Genomic DNA, 16,474 nt, shown 5'->3' with positions numbered 1-16,474 from the left:
GAGTTTATGGATTAGTGGAGGAGACAAAAATATAATGGGTCTTCAGGTTAAGGAGAAATATTCTAAGACAGATAAAGTAGTACTTTTGGAAGCACCACAAGGCAGGGCAAACAGATTTTCCTAGTAAAAGTGGCCTTTCAGCTGGAATGTGAAGGATAAGCAGGACACAATGAAGGAAAGGTAATCTGGGAAGAAGGAAACGTGAGCCAAAGTTGGGAGACCTGAGGGTGCCAGGCCTAGAGGGAGACTGAGGTCATCTGGTGTGGCTGGAGTGCTGGGAGGCAGAGGCCAGGCATGGAAGGCTCTGAATGCCATCCACAGGTCTTTCTCTGTAGGTAAAGCAGCTCCTTGATCAGACAGGCAATTTTTGAATGATGAAGCAGAATTTTAGGTAGCTATGCCAGTTCAACTGCAGGGCAGGAGCCTGGTGCAAGAGTTGAAGGGAGAGAGGAACACAGATAGTATGTACGTAGAGACAGGTTTCACAGCGGCATATGCAGACTTCCTTGGGGATTATGAAAGGCCAGGGACCAGGACTTGTGAGCCTTGAGCCTGTCGGCGATGCTTTTTAACTTCTTTAGAAGAGGAAGCTGGCACTGACTGCCCATGGTGGGGTTCAATCTGGGAGGAGGGGGAAGAGGAGGGAATGGTTTCTTTCTTTTTTTTTTAAGATTTTATTCATTTATTCATGAGAGACAGAGAGAGAGAGAGAGAGAGAGAGAGGCAGAGACAGAGGGAGAAGCAGGCTCCCCAAGGAGCAGGGAGACCAATGCAGGACTCGATCCTAGGATCCCGGGATCATGACCTGAGCCAAAGGCAGATGCTTAACCATCTGAGCCACCCAGGCGCCCAGGGGAATGGTTTCTGATCCTGCTTCCCAACACTCTGTAAAGGGCTCTTAGTGACTGTGTGGCTACAGCCTCCACTGCTCCTCACATAAGCTCAAGTTAAGTGTCAGTTTCAGAAAACGACAAGAGGAACAAGGAGTTGGACCACAAGCGTGTGTGAGGCATTTTTTTTTTTTTTTTGGCAAACCTATTATGTTAAAATCTGAATTTATGAACCAGATCTGCAGGGGGTGAGAGATAGGAATGAGGTAGTTTACTTTACTTTACAGAAGGGTTCATTATTTGCAACTCTCAAGTACTTAGGCTATATGTGTCATTCCCACTGGAAAGTCAGATCCAATTTATAGAAACTCCATTTACTCCACGTCCCTTGACAATGTCAATAACCCAGGCTAAAGGTGCACAGTCTGTAAAGGCCTCAAGCCTTTCCCAGACCCCTTCTCACAGCAGCTGCACAGAGATCGAGTCTCACTCCTCCATCTCGAAGAGGGGGAAACAGGGCATGGGGAAGGGGATGTTCCAGGTCACATACCAAAGTCCTGCCACCAGGAGAAAGTACACAGATGCTGCTGTTATATGGGCCTAGGCTCTAACTCTGCTCAGCCAGACTGTCTTAGTTTTAATTTCATCTGTAAAATTGGATAACAGCCCCATTTAGAACAGTTGTGGAATTAAGTGAAAACTGCCAAACTGTTGACACATAATATCTGCTCAGTGAGGCTAATGACCAAGGCAGATCCCATGCTTCTGAGTACATTCCTCACCTCACCCCTGCCCCAGACCAGCAAACCATCAACACACTGACTCTGTGTCCAAATGTTGCTTTATCTTTCTGCAGGAAAGATCTTCACAGTATCAAAAGTAAAGAATTGAAAAACAAGAACAAAAACAAAACCAAACACAAAGAGAGCAATGTTGGGCCAGCAGTACCATCAGCCCCCGGCCCACAAGCCAGTCCAGCCCCCAGGCTCTGAGTGAGGAGGCTGCGTAGCACCAGGAAGCGGCTCTGTGGAGGTCCTGAGGGGCCCCAGCACGGCACAGCATCCGTTCAACTTTTGGTTGGTCCAGGATGGTGAGGAGCAGGGAGATCTTGGGCAGGTGGGTAGGGATGTGGAGGAAGAAACTGTAGACCTTCAGCTGGCAGTTGGGGTCTCAGGACACCCTGAAGCAGCTCGACCCGGCAGGGGGCTGAGAAAACAGAGCATGGCCAAACCGTGAGTGAGCCTTTGCCTGAGCCTCCCTGCGCTGGCTCTGGGTTTCCATGGATCCCCATGGGAAGGAACAGCTGCCTGCTATTTTTGCTCCCTGGGCTGAAAATACTGAATAGACTTCCTTGATTACCTTCAGCAGAGGATTCAGGTTAAGACCCTGCCAGGGGACAGCTCCCCTGGCACACATCTATCCGAGCCAGGGTGGTGTAAGAGCCCGCCTCTGGCCTTCGCTCTCCTGCTGACAGGCAGGGGAGAGGCAGCGTACGCACTCGGGCTCCAGGTACACAGCCCAGGTTAGGTCCCGAATCTACGCCTGCACTGCTTTCTCACATACTCTCCGGGCTCCCAGTCCCACTCTGAGGAGGGTGGAAAGGTCAATGGAGAGCCCTTAGAGTGGGGTGGGGCAGGGAGGGAACATCTCGTGTCTTGGGAAAGAGCTCAACCAAAGAAGGGGTCCCTGAGAGAAGATGGCCAAATGAGGTTTCCTGGCTGGGGGAGGGGTGTGCCCCTTTTTCTCTAAGAAGAGGCAACAAATCAAAGTGCCTGGGGTTCCCATAACTCCTGGATCCTGTGGAAGTGGACAAAAGGGGCAGGAGGGCACCCTGGCCCTGGCAGAAGCTCCTGAGGGTGTGGACATTTCAGTTTGGCAAAAGATGAGGGAGCCTAGCCCCTTCAGAGAGAGGGGCTGAGGTGAGTCTAAAGACAGTCCTGACTCCAGGCAGCCCAAGGTGCCATAGGGAGCTCAGCCCCAAGGGTGGGGAATCCTAAAACCAAAAGAGGACAAGGAAACTCGGATGAGGGTCCAGGAAGTCTGCTGCCCGACCCAGAGAGGAGCTGTCCTGGCACTGAGAAGAGAAGGGGTAGGAGAGGTGAGGACATCCTCCTGGGGTTCCCTGAGTTCAGCTCACCTGCCCCAGTTTCCTGTTGCTTTAAGGGCAGTTGTGTGGTTCCCAGCCAGAAAAGGCCTGATCCCAGGGACAGAGCACAGGGTTATGATAGGGCACTGCACAGCCATTAGGTTGAAAACCTGGCACCGAGGCCTGCCTGCAAGCCACCCTTCTCTCCTGCACTATGGTGCTCAGCCCAGTGCCTTCTCTTGGTCTTCTGTTCTCAGTCCAGAACATCATCTGATATGTCAGTATTTCACACAAAAGGACTTGTGTAGGTGGTTGGGAGAGGAGCCCCGAGCCCAGCTGGGGGCCAGGTGTCTTCTTCAGGAGGCAGCTTAGCTATTAATTTCTTCATGGGGCTTCTCCTGTTTGGGGAGAGCACTTACCACCTTCTCCATGCCTAAATGACCTCATCGAGGCCTTGGTCTAGCTCATCTGCCCTCTCACTGATCTTTGGGGCTACCCATTTCTTGCATGGCTTTAGCTAGGAAGCACCTGGGTAGCCTACCAGGCTGGGCAAGTGAGATTCAACCCTGAGGCTAATATTGTCAGGGGTGGGGGCAGTCCTCTGGGGATTAAGGCTGCCTAAGCACTTGAGAGGCAGCCAGTAAGGGAAGTAGAGGCCTGGTGGAGATAGCCCAGGGATGGAGATTCAGGAACATAGGAGGGCTCCCAGGAGGCTCTGGCCCAGGAGGTAGTGATGAAAGGACAGAGGCCTAGGGGTGAGTGGCCATAGGAGAAGAGATGGGGCCTGTGTCTGCAGAGTGCATAGCTGTCACTGTGGAATGCAGGGGCCCAGGGCTGGCAAGCCACTAGCCCAACTCCATGCCCCAGAGCATGAAATGGTCTGGTGGGGACACAGAACGTGACAGAACTTGGGGCGAGGGAGTACATGCAACGCTTGGGGGTCTCCATACCTCACTGAGCTGTGCTAGGAGTGGTTTTCTTGAGGCTGAAGTTGGTCCAGTTCACAGCAACTTTCTGGCGAGTTTGCTTTGCAGAATCCAAACAGAACCTATTAGGTTTGAGAGACAGCAGAAAAGCATAATCAGAGGTACCCTCTCCCTGCTGGACCCGACTTCTAGACGCATGTGTCTTGGTCACTAAAGGAACCAAGTCAGCTCTGTACAACCCCTCTGGCTCCAGGGTATTGGGGTCTAGCAGGTTATGAGAGCTTTGCTGGCTTTCTGGACAGGGTGCCCACGAGCCCAGGGAACAGCGTATGAAGAGAGTGACACTGCCTCGGGATACAGGGTGGCTCCTCATGCTGTATTTTACTCTGGTTACACTGGGTGGCCTTCTGCTCCCCTAAGTACTGTGTGTTGTTTTCAGCCTGAAACCTCTGTGCCTACCATCTCTGCTGTCACAAAGGCCCTGTTTGACCTGGCCCACTGGTTCTTACTCCTCAGGTCTCAGCTTGGTTCCCACCTCTTCTGGGAGCGCTGCCCACCCCTACGTCTCAGCTGGGTCTGCAGCCCCATGCCCTTACTCCTGCAACAGCACTTATCCCTGGACTGTGTGTTTATGGCTCTCTCTCCATCTAGACTGTATCTCATTTGCCTCCAGCCCAGAGCTCAGCCCAGACAGAGCAGAGGAAGTGCAAGTGAACACACAAAGGGAATAAAGCTGGAGAAAGCCCTGGTTCTTAGGGCCTGACGTGCCTCCTTCTCCCCGTCCCTTACGCCTTCCCAGATGGCCTGTCCTGCCGTGTGGCTACCTGGGTTCCAGCAGATAGACTGGAGGGAGAGAGCCTGGAGAGGCTCTCCTTCTGAGGGTGTAAGGCTGAGGGTGAGCCTGAGTGAGGGTGGGCAAGAAGGCATCCCCACACCTACCTCTTGAAGTACTCCACCTCCCGGTCAGTCTCATCCATCTCCACCCCATCCATGTCCTTGGGCAGGAACACATCGTCTAGGAAGACACAGCCAGGAGGGCTCAGTGCCCACGGCGAGGCCTCTGGGGTCATGCTCTTGGGGCAGCACTGCCCACACCGAGGACTACCCTCCACCCTGTGGCCTGGCGGGGTGGGGGGCTAACCACTCAGTTCCTGGTGCACTCACCCAGGGAAGCGGCCGTCTTCTCCTGCTTGTTGCGGCTCCGGCGGCTGCGGCCCTTGCCCTGCGGCAAGCTCTGTGGCCTTGCTGGGCCTGGGGGCTGCATGGACTCCTGCTCCAGAGGCCGTGCTTTGGCCTCACCTGGCCAGTTTCGCCAGGAGCTGCCCTTCTCGTCGGCTTTGGGGCTACCAGCCCAGCCTGCTCCCGGCTGGCTCCCCCGGCTCCCCTCTCCAGCCTCGGCACAGCTGCCCACTTTGGGAGGCTCTGGGGCCTTGCCTGGCTGCTTGGAGCTGGGGGTCTGGCCCTTGGCACTGGGAGCCTCAAGACTGGCTGGGGACCGGGGGGCTGGGCTCGCCTCGTTCTTCTTGGCCTGACTGCCCTGTCTCTTGCCCTTCCGCGGCTTCCCACTTGAGGCCACAGGCTCGGGCAGCTCCTGCTTGCAACTGGGAACCTCCTTTGGGCTTGGCTCCTCAGGGCTAGGGTGGCCTGGCTTGGGTGTCTTGACCCAGATCACCCGGGAAAGGTTGGGCACGGCGTTGAGTCTCCTCACTAGCCCATTCTCAGGGATGATACCGGGAGGGGGCCCCCTCACCTCTGTCCATGGTGGGTGAGAGCCTCTCATTTCTGTCCACGGTGGGGCTGGCTCACCTGGAACTCGTAGCGTGTGGTTCTGAGAGGACCCCAAAGTCAAAGGGGACAGGTCAAGGTTAATGTCAGGCCGTTGCTCTGAGGAGCCATTGAGGTTTGAGGGGGATAGGCGCTGGGACTCTGGCTCAGCAGCCCCCTCCTTAGAGAATCCATTGCTGTCCATGTTGAGCTCACACACACTGAAGCTGGCACGGATAGAGTCCTTGACAGTGTTCTTGATCTCTTGCAGACGGCTGCTCAGGAAGCTGTTGACCCGATCCAGCTCCCGGTCAGGCCACTCCAAGAGCCTCTCCCTGGCAGGCCTTGGCTCCCGGCTTCCAGAAACACTACGATTCACCTGCTTTAAAGCTTCTGCTGCCAAGTGGGCCTTCTCCTTTTCCTGTCAATATAAGCAGCAGTTTCAGCTAGGGCCTGGCAAGTGCCAGGCACAATGTGATACCTGACACATCAGCCTGGGGCCCGACTTTACAGCTAACTGGCTAGAGGCAGGACCTTGGCCATTCAGGCCTGCTCACCCACCCTGCAGGAGTGAGGATGAAATGCAATCAGATGCATGTTCTGGGGATGGAGACAGACCCACAGAGGATAGGTTTTTATAGCTTGTTCACTCAGAGTCCCAGTGTGAGTCCTAGGGCCTAAGACCCACTAGGACTCAAAGGGATAGGAATGCAGCTAATTGCACCTTGCCTTCCAGGCCTGAACTTAAGCAATTCATTCATTGGCTGAGTCTCAGTGGACTCATCTGCAAAAGGCAGACAAAAATTCTGGGGTGAAGACCAAAGTGGGGATGCAAAGCGAAGGAGATGGCTGCTACAGAGGCATTCTCTCCAATTCTGCTGGTAGTAGGGGAAAAAAAGCTGTGACATCATGGGAGGCCTTTCAAGAAGTGAGACGAAGCTGTGAGACCACCGCAGTAGGTCAGACTACTCTGGGTGGCAGGAATTGTGTATGGGTGCTATGGAAGAGGGAGAAATTCCATATAAAAGCCACTCACCACTCAGCTGCCTCAAGTAATCAAGGCCATGCCTAAAGCATGCCCAGTGGACAGCTATGTGGGGCCCTCCAGCAAGATATAAAAGCAGCCCCTCTGCCCAGGTGAGAACTGGGGGGCTGGACTCAGTCAGTGTTAACAGACCTGGTTCTGGAGAATGAAAGTGAAGTCTGTGGGCTCTGAGTCACTCCATCCCTCTGCCCAACCTCCACACACCTGCAGACCAAGGAGGCCTTTAGAGGGAGATGAGAGACAGATGTCAAAAGCCCATGGGAAGGAGATGGTGGTGCTGGGCCAGGGGTTGGATGACTTCCACCATTTCACGTATTTCTAGCTGATTTGGGAATGTAGGGAGAGAAACAGGAAAAGGAAACTGGGGAGAGAAAAAGAGGGCATGCCACCACCTTAGAGTCAACTTAAAGAGGGTGACCCTGTGCCCCAGTAGGGCTCTGCGATGGGCTAGGACCACCACCGTGGGACCTTGGACAAATCACTTACTCTGAACCTTACCGTCCCCCTTGGTGTATTTGGGAGAAAAACTGCCTACCTATACCTCCCAGTGTTGCCCGGAGGACACCTGAGAGGGCACGTGTCCCTTTCCCCAGGTGCTGACAAGGCTGTGACTTGGCACTGTGGTGCTCAAGTGGGGAAGCAGCTCGATCTGGGGCAGGGTTTCCAGCCTTGTGCCATGGAGGTCAAGGCCATCAGGAGAGCTCTGAGGCCATGGGGATGAAAGAAGGACTGGAAGGCCTTTCACATCACTCCTCCCCTGTACCAGCACAGCTTTTTTCTGTTAGGAATGGAGGTTCCATGCAGGACTTCAATCGCAAAAAAAGAGTTCTGCCGCTAAACAAAGAAGTCTGAAAACAAAGAGTTAGAGGGAGTGACATGGAACCACGTGTGATTTGGTAGTGAGAGGAGAGCACAGAACACAGGCTTTCTGTTATGTGCCACGAGCCTGATCCTTCCTACACGTTGTCTCTTTTAATCCTCACAACTGCCCTTGTTGCGCCATTATCCTCAATGTGCAGACGAGGACACCTGACTTTGGCACAAATAGGGAACTGGCCCAAGGTTACACGGCTAGAAAGTGGCAGAGTTGGGACAGCACACCCAGGTGTGATCTGCAGTTTCTAGGTCTTTCAGTCCTGTTCGACGAGCACTTCCTGACCAGTGACCATAAGGCACTGGGCTGGGCTCTGGGGGATTCAGCTGTGCATGAGAAGTCTGCTTGCGGACTTGGGTCTGCTGGGGGAAACGGACATGCAAACAGGCTGTTTAATTCTGAGTGACAGTGACAAGAACTACAGGGCAGAAAGCACAAGATGCTCTGGGAACTCAGACAGGGCCATCAGAGGTGCTTCCCAGAGGTGGCAGTAGCTCGCTGGGCACTGGAGGGTGACTGGGATCATCCTGGAGAGTGAGACTAGCACTTTTTAGGCAGAAGGAAGAGCAAGTGACTGGGGAATGCGCACATATAATCTTTAGGGAATGCAAACATTCACAGGGAGAGCTGGGGCCCAGGTTTCTTTTAGGAGTGGTGGGGAGTGGTAGGCGGGAAGGCCAGGGAGGAGAGACGGAGAGATGAAGCTGGCAAGCTAAGCAGGGGCTGAAGAGCCCTGCAGGCCAGGTTCAAGTCTGGGCTTGATGCTGAGGGCAATGTTTGGCCATTGACGGCTTTTTCAGTAGCAGTAGTAGAGTGGAGAGAAGTGGATGGTTTGAGCTCTTTGGGAGGTCTCATGGCCAGGACTCGGGGACAGGTGGGGAGATGGGATGAGCCACAAGAACAATACTGACGACCCCTGGCGTGGCTGCCGCTTCCCTGACCAAGTGCACTCTGTTGAGCCTTTCTGTGCATCACTTTGTTTCATTCCCGTAACCATCTGAGTTAGGTTCTACTGTTATTCTCATGTTGTGGATGAAGAAACTGAGGCTTAGAGCTGAAGTGATTTGCCCAAGGTCATCCAGCAAGTGTGGCAGAGCCAGGTTTCAAACTGAGGTCCGATTCCAAGGCTCGCTGCTCTCGATCACCACGACGCATTCCTCCCAGGATGGCACCCTGGGTTCTGGTTCAGGCAACTGGGTGGATGGTGGCGCCATTAACTAGACAGACAATGGAGAAGGAAGAGCAGGCCTCCTTGGAGAAAGAGAACAAGCTCAGTTTTGGATGTGCTCAGTCTGAGTACCAGTGGGGCATTTGTGAGGAGGTGCCCCATAGCAGCAGGAGTTGTCAATGTGAAGTGCAGGGAGGAAAGAGGTAGAACCTAGTGAACCAGGAACAACACTATCTAGACAGCTTCTCTTTGTCAGGGAGTGGGCCTTGAGGTTCCGGGAGGGTCAGAGGAAAGGAAGAGGAGTCCACGAAGGAGATAGAAGTCAGAGAAGGTGAGAAATCTAGAGAACACGGCATTCCCATTGTTCTTCCCCTTGCCCACCTGGCCGAGGACAGGGGAGCCAAAGAGAACATGTTTGTAAAGGAAAACCAATACAAAATGTGAGATATTGCCTAGTGGACAGAGAAGATGGGACAGGAGGGTATGATTTAGCAACAAAGATGTCACTGATGATTCTGTGGAGGGGAGGGAGAGGAAAACAGTTTGCAATGAGCTAACAGGAAAGACAGTGAATGCAGACAAGTTTTCAAGAAATCTGGCTGTGATGGGAGGAGAGATGAGGCGAGGGAGAGAGGCTGTAGACTCAAGGCAGTTTGCTTTCAAAAGATAGTATAGTGGGCACAGTGAAAGGCTGACAGGAGCCAGCCCAGGAGAGGCCAGAGCCAGAGCAGGAAGCCGAGCTTAAGACTGAGGCAGCAGGAAAGAACTGCACAGCCTTAAGCAGAAGGGGTAACTCTTCCCTCATGACAAGAAGAAAGTCTGCAGGTGGAATGGTAAGATGTTTGAGGGAGTGCCTGTTCACTGGCTTTTTTTCCCTTGTTGATACAGGAAGTGAGCTCATCTGACAAGTAAGAAAAGTGGGGTGGGGAGAGCGTGGGGATTTGAGAAGAATCTGGAGGTCTGACAAAGGGTCTGTGGTGAACAGAAGTGATGAAGAACGAGTAGACTAGAGGCCTGCTAGGCAATGTGAGGGCTCAGGCAAGAGGGAGATCACGCGGCCTGGGTGCCACAGATAGATGTGATCCAGCGCTTTCCTAGAGGTGTGGAAGGGGAGAGGCAGGGAGGGGTCAAACCCAGGGCTGCGATTTTTCTGAGTGGGTGTAAATGGAAGGGCAACAGGGCAAGGAATTGAGACTATTGGTAAGACAGTGAGTGAATTATCGTCAGGGGATCTCTATGGCCTGGGAAGAAGAGAAAGGGGCAGGTGACAGCCTTCAGTGGATGAAGAGGAGTGGCCAGGAGACTTCAGGTGACAGAGCCAGGGTCAGTTTCAAAGGAGTAGGGTTTAGTACATGAGGGACAGACAGTCACGGTCTGGAAATGGTGTAAGGGAGCAGAAAGATACTCAGCTTTATTGGTCTCCTGAGGTGGGAGAGAATGAGCAGTCTCCACTGGATGGCTCCCAGGGGAAGCTATGTTTTTGGTGGACAGCCAGACTGTGGTTAAGTCTGAGAGGTAGAGGAAGGACACTGGAGAGGAGGCTGATGCATAAACAGATAATGACCATGACTGCCTATCACATGACCTTGCAACTGTCTGGTGCTGTGTTGTACTCTGGCCTCCAGACTGGACTGGGCAGACTGAAGCTGTGCAGCAAGTTTCTGAATGAGTGCATGGAGTGTGCGAAATGGCAGCTGAGAGAGATGTGCGAGGTACAGTGGCAGTACCATCGAAGGAGTTACCTGAGGAAGTCTGAAGGAAGTTGCCAGGAGGAAAAGGAGGGGAGAGAAGAGTTGTTACTGGCATTACCAGCAAAGGGGTAGGGATGTGTGGGCACAGATTTTATGGAAAGCACACCAGGCCTGGGAACTTCAAAGTGTGCCTGCTCGCTGGGAACTAACTTAAGAAGCCAGGGAAGGCTAAAGAGACCGCTGTTGCCCACTGTACACTTCTGGTCAGGCAACACTGGATGGGAGAAAGAAAGTGCTGACCACTTTCTGAAGGCAGCAATGGGACCCCTTGGCTCACTACTTCAGGCTTCAGGGAAAGGGTCCTGGTTTGTCCTTTGGGCTGGAAAAAGATGTAGAATTGCTGCCGCTTTCCAGAGCACCAGGGCTGTTTGACCACCCAGGACCTGGAGCTAGCTGGTTGTCAAACCCAACTCTTCCGCTGCTGGGCTCCCAAGTGTGGCGCTGTGCAGACGCAGCTGGGGGCAGGCAGGTGAAGAGGTAATGAGGTGGCGGGGGACGAGCTGCCAAGCCCTGGGGCTTGCCTGGGAGCAGGGCTGCCCAGGAATAGCTCACTGGGTTATCTCCTCAGCCCTCTGAGGAGCTCACTCAGCTCATGGGCTGGGTCATTCCCATGGCTTCAATTATATCTCCAAGCTGGCAACTCCCAGCCCCACACCTCCATCTCCACTTGGAGGTCTCCTGAGAATCTCTGAGTCAATGCTCCCCAACTGAATTCTGTTGTCTTCTGCCAATCCCATCCTTGCTCGGTGAAGGGCACACCATCCTGCCAGTCACCCAAGCAAACACCTGGAAGATATCCCTGACTTCTTCATCTCTGTTCCACAACCAGATCGCCAAAGCCAGTCATGTCTGCTTCCCTTGCTCCAGACCCACTATCAATCAGCTTTCCCTGGGCCTCAGTATCCCCTCCGGGAGTTTCACCCCTCCAGGCCACCTTCTATATTGCCAAAGTCATGGTGGCATGCAGATTTGATAAAAGCCCTGCAGTGACTCCCCCTCAGCTATAGGATCAAGTCAAAAGTCTTCAGCGGGACCTCTACTAGCTGTCCTGCCTCTCCTCTATTTGAGCTTCGGCTACCCCAAACCGCTGTGAATGTGCTATGCCTGCTGCCAGAACAACTCTCCTGATGAAACTGAACTCATTCCCTGCCACTCAGCTCTCAAGTCAGCCTCTTGGTGAGCCATTTCCAGCGTGCCCAGGCAGGATGGGGGCTTTCCTCATCCCAGGGCTTGTCACATGCTAATGAGCTCGTCCGGTTTTGTGTCAGTCTCTCCACTGGACTGAACTTCTCCAGGGTAAGAACTTAACTGCATCATGCTTTGGCTCTCAGTATTTGCAGAAGTGTTTGCTGAATGAATAAATGACTGACTGACTGAAGCAAGTCCTGTGCCTTGAGGAATCCAGCAAGCAGCTTCTGAGGCCAGGACTCGTCTTTCCTCCAATCACTGGCCCCAGGCTCCCTGACCCTGATGCCTCCCAAAAGCATTCAGACCTTCCCATAGCAGTGAGCTGTGCCAAGGCTTCTGGCAGCCAGCACTGTTCATGCCCCACAAGTCTTGGGGGGTTGGGGCAAGAGATTCCTCAGGGAGGAGAGGCGGTAGAGCTAGGCTCCCCCCCACACCCACCTTCTTTTTCAGCTTGTGCCGGGCCCGCTTGGCGGCCCTGGCGCTGTTGGGGACTTTGGGCTCCGTGCTGTTGATGAATTCCAGCAGCTCATCCACATCCCGGTGGTCCACGGCGGGCTCCCCAGGGATCCCGCCCAGGGCGCCCCCCTTCACGGGCAGCTCCTCTTTCCGCCTGGTCAGCCTCGAGCGGAGCTTCTCGCGGATCTCTGTGTAATTCCGACTCGTCGGGGCAGCGGGTGGCTGGGGGAGGGGAGGTGCTGACGTTACACCCTGGGCCTGGGAAGCCCGGAGCACTCCCACCCGCTGGCACCGAACGTGTGGTGAGAAGCCAGACAACCGTTCTTCCTACCATAGCCACAAAGGCCGAGTGGCTTCAGCCTCGGCCAGGCCCAGAGCTGAGGCAGCTGTGGGCGGAGGGAGTGGGAGATACGTAACAGCATTGTGAGCACACTGACTCGGGAGCCAGGAAAGCAGGTTTGAGCCCGGGCTTTGTCACTTGTAAGCTGTATGACCTTGGGCAGGTCACTGAGTCTCTGTGTGCCTCGATTTTGTCATCTCTAAAATGAGAATAATAACCCTTAGCTTAAAGGTGACTAACAATGTAATTACGTTCATTTCTTCTGTCCTCAACTGCTCTACCCTAGCCGGCGGCCCTTTCCTCTTCACTTTATGAGACTTCTGAGCTGCTTTCGCCTTCTGTCCAGAGACAGCATGTACTCTGCCCTGAGCCTCCTGCCTGGTGCCGTCTGTGCTCACGGCCCGTCCCTCGCTGGCTCACGCTTGGGGGACCGAGAGCCTCTGCTTCCACTGTGCCTTCATCACGCACAAGTGTTCGCTTCTCTGTGATTACACACGTATGCATGCTCATCAGAATCATAGCTTTCTCTCTGCCATTTCCTTTCCTTTTGCCTAAGGAAAAAAAGTCAATCTTAAGGAGAAACCATGAAAAGAGCAAAGGTAGCAAGGTGTTTAAAAATCCCTACCTCACAAGCGTGCTGTAAGGATCAAGCGAGTGAACACAGGCTGTGAGGACTCAGAGGGTCCCGGTGTGGTTACTATACCCATGGGGGGTGGGGTCTCTGGGGAGAGCAGGTGCTCCTTTGGCTCACCTTAACTGGCCCCCAGCCCTCTCTGGCCTGGGCAGGCTCACTCACCGCATTGTGGCCGAAGAACTCACAGTAGCAGCAGTCACAGAACTTCCCATCTCTCTGGTGAGCGGAGGAGGAGGTGCAGGAGCTGCGCTCTGAGCTGCTGTCCTCTTCCTCACCCAGGCCCTCATCTGCCTCGCAGGGCTGGGGGAGCTGGCAGGCCAGGCCGCTGTGCGTAAACCTGTGCCCCTTGCACCCAGGGTCCCTGCTGATGTGGGAGAGAGACAAGCCCACAGGTGAGGGAGGACAGGAGCAGGCTGCAGCAGGAGCCTGGGGACGCACTGCTTCTGATGGCCACTGCTGCGTGGACTACCCTTCATCTGCCTCATCCCATAAAGGCCAAGGCAGTCACACCATATCGGTGCCTCTCACAAGAGCAGGGCCAACATGGTCACTGTCCCTCAGGGCCCAGCTCAATGGCATTATTCTGGAAAGGTAGGAACCTCATGTCTCCCATGCCCGTACCCACTGTGTGACCCTCCTGGACTCAGAAGGAGGGTCACAGAGCGGGTGTGTATACCTCCCTATCCTACTGGAGATCACACTTTACTTTGACGGTCTGTTTGCCCACCTGGTTCTGTGACCAGACTGTGCATTCCCTAAAGGCAGGGACTGTTAATTCTATTTTTGGGTCCCAGTGGGCAGCATAACAACAGTGTATACAGCAGGTGCTCAATAAGCAGGTATCTGAACAGTTTAGTGGGCTGATGGCTCTCCTGGAGCATCCGAAGGAGGCTGATGAGGTCAATTTCATCCTCTAAGGTTCTTAGACTGAGTCTGCCCCCATGTGTTGAGCTGCCTTAGTGTGGGGCCTTAAAGTTAGAAAAGTAAATATGCTTTGTGGGCCAGACTCTAAGAACTACTTAACTGTTTGGGTCTGGTACTCTATTTAGCATATCATTTCTAAGCGTCTCCCAAGTCCTGCAAAACAAATGTTGCTATCCCCATCCTCCACTAGAAGTAACTTAAGGGTCAGAGTGCTTAACTGCTTTGCCAAGGAGTATCTAGGACTCAGCCTGTGCCTGTGTGCAAAGCTCATGCTCTCCCATTGTACTGCTTTGCCTCTGGACTTTAGGAAGCACTGGGGGCATCACATAATATAGCTTATTTTCCCAAGTAAGAAAAGACTTGGGCCCACAAAGTCCCGTAACTGGAGCCAGAAGAGCAAGAGCACTGGGTTGGCCAGAAGCTGGAGTGCCCTGAGGCTGGGGACATGGGGTGGGAGCTGGGAGAAAGGGCAGGATGAGGGGGAGTGAAGAGGCTTGGCTGTTGAGCAAGGAGTAGAAAAGGAAGGGCAGGAACCATTACCAGTGGTACTCAGAGAAGCTTAATCCAAATTGACCATTCTTCACCCACATTAGCAAAATTAAAATACCCACTGCTCCGGAGAATATGAAGAAACTAGCATCCTAATATTGGTGGTTACATCAATTTGGAGAGCCCTTTGAAAAGCAATTTTTCATGTGTATTAAGAATCCTTTTCAAAAAGACATCCTGACATCCTTTAAACTTTTTTCATTCTGAGGGATCTATTCCAAAGGAGTAAAAACCCAAAAGAGTGAAAAAGCTTTAGGCAAAGACATCTTTAGAGAGATTATTTACAGTGTTAAAATACTGGAATGACTTAAATCATCAGCAACTGGAAAACAGTGAAGTACACTACGGAGAATATTCTTCAGCCTTCAGCTGAGGCCCAGAAGACCACATAGGAACCAATGAATGCTGAGTGAAATAGGACAACGAAAAACTGTAAACTTTATAGACACCACCACCACTGGGTGGGAAAGACCTGCAGGGAAAACTGCCAACAGTGGTGGTATTAGGGTGGTGGGATTTTAGAATAAGAAAATACAAATGCATACTAAACACAGATCTGATTTATAATACAAAAATGCACATTTATCTTCTCCAAAGATTTTTATCTTCTACATCTACATTAATATAAACTTCCTCAGTTCATATTAGAGTTACTTCAGGGAATCCTTAAACCCATAATTCCAGACTCAAATACAGATTTGGGTGCAAGGATGTTTATTACAGCCTTGTTTTTAGTGGCTAAAAACTAGAAATGCCTGGGGGCTCCTGGGTGGCTCAGTCGGTTAAGTGTCTGCCTTCAGCTCAGGTCATGATCTCAGGGTCCTGGGATCAAGCTCTGCATCGGGGCTCCCTGCTGAGCAGGGAGCCTGCTTCTCCCTCTGCCTGCCACTCTGCCTACTTGTGCTCACACGCTCTCTCTCTGTCAAATAAATAAAATCTTAAAAACAAAAACTAGAAATGCCCCAATGTCCAGGAATACGGGAATGATAAAATAAATTTATGCTAGAGGTATACAATAAGACATTTTGCAGTCACTTGAAAGTTTTTTGAAGAATTTTAACTGAGGAAATGATATATAATGTTAAAAAATAACTACCACAAGAATGTATAAACGTGGACCTAATTTATATACAGAAACATCAGAAACAAAATATACTGCAGTGTTAGAAGTTTATCGTTAGGGGCACGTGGGTGGCTCAGTCAGTTAAGCAATGAACTGATTTTGGCTCAGGTCGTGATCTCAGGGTTGTGAAACTGAGCCCTGTATTGGGCTCCGCGCTCAGCGGGGAGTTTGCCTGGGGATTTTTTCTCTCTCCCTCTGCCCCTCACCTTGCTCGCGCACATGTGCTCTCTCGCTCTCAAAATAAATAAATAAATCTTAAAAAAAAAAAAGTTTATCAGGGCATCTGGGTGGCTCAGTTGGTTAAGCAACTGCCTTCGGCTCAGGTCATGATCCTGGAGTCCCGGGATCGAGTCCCGCATCGGGCTCCCTGCTTGGCGGGGAGTGCTTCTCCCTCTGACCCTCCCCCCTCTCATGTGCTCTCTCTCTCTCTCTCTCGTTCTCTCTCTCAAATAAATAAATAAAATCTTTAAAAAAAAGTTTATCTTTAGATCATGAAATTTTTTCTTCATTAGACATCTCTGAATTTTTCCAAGTTTTTTAAAAAACAATAAAACACTTCTTTTATGATCGTAAAAACTATACAAAAGATTGAGTCTACCCTTTTTTTATTTTCTAAGATTTACTTACCTATCCTACAGAGGAGAGAGAGCGTGAGTGGGGGGAGAGGCAGAGGAAGAGGGAGAGAGAGACTCTTAAGCAGACTCTGTGCTCAACACAGAGCCTGATGTGGGGCTCCATCCTGGGACCCCGAGATCATGACCCGAGCAGAAACCAAGAGTTGGACGCGCAACTGACTGAGCCACTCTGGCGCCCCTA

The 16,474-nt window shown here is 52.3% G+C and overlaps 1 protein-coding gene across 9 annotated transcripts in view; it reads right to left on the bottom strand.

Annotated features, from left to right (window-relative positions):
- Nucleotides 1–1,653: 1,653 nt before the first annotated feature.
- The window catches only part of FAM193B (family with sequence similarity 193 member B), a 31,980-nt gene continuing 17,159 nt past the window's right edge, over nt 1,654–16,474 (bottom strand). For 6 of the 9 annotated variants that reach the window (XM_028102636.2, XM_028102638.2, XM_028102640.1 and 3 more), the window contains 6 exons: nt 13,225–13,426; nt 12,071–12,310; nt 5,007–6,027; nt 4,782–4,857; nt 3,867–3,964; nt 1,654–2,036 (listed from right to left, as the gene is read on the bottom strand). In XM_028102636.2, the coding sequence (XP_027958437.1) occupies nt 3,868–3,964; nt 4,782–4,857; nt 5,007–6,027; nt 12,071–12,310; nt 13,225–13,426 (1,636 nt within the window). In that variant the 3' untranslated portion in view covers nt 1,654–2,036; nt 3,867. The remainder of the gene's footprint in view (nt 2,037–3,866; nt 3,965–4,781; nt 4,858–5,006; nt 6,028–12,070; nt 12,311–13,224; nt 13,427–16,474) is intronic. The other 3 variants (XM_088023430.1, XM_028102641.2, XM_088023431.1) reach the window with 3 other exon arrangements.

The sequence above is a fragment of the Eumetopias jubatus genome, unplaced genomic scaffold (assembly GCF_037043125.1).
Source record: "Eumetopias jubatus isolate StellerSeaLion01/CBP00866 unplaced genomic scaffold, mEumJub1_p1.0 scaffold_5, whole genome shotgun sequence".
In the NCBI taxonomy this organism is placed as follows: domain Eukaryota; kingdom Metazoa; phylum Chordata; class Mammalia; order Carnivora; family Otariidae; genus Eumetopias; species Eumetopias jubatus.
This window is presented reverse-complemented; position numbering and strand designations above follow the sequence as displayed.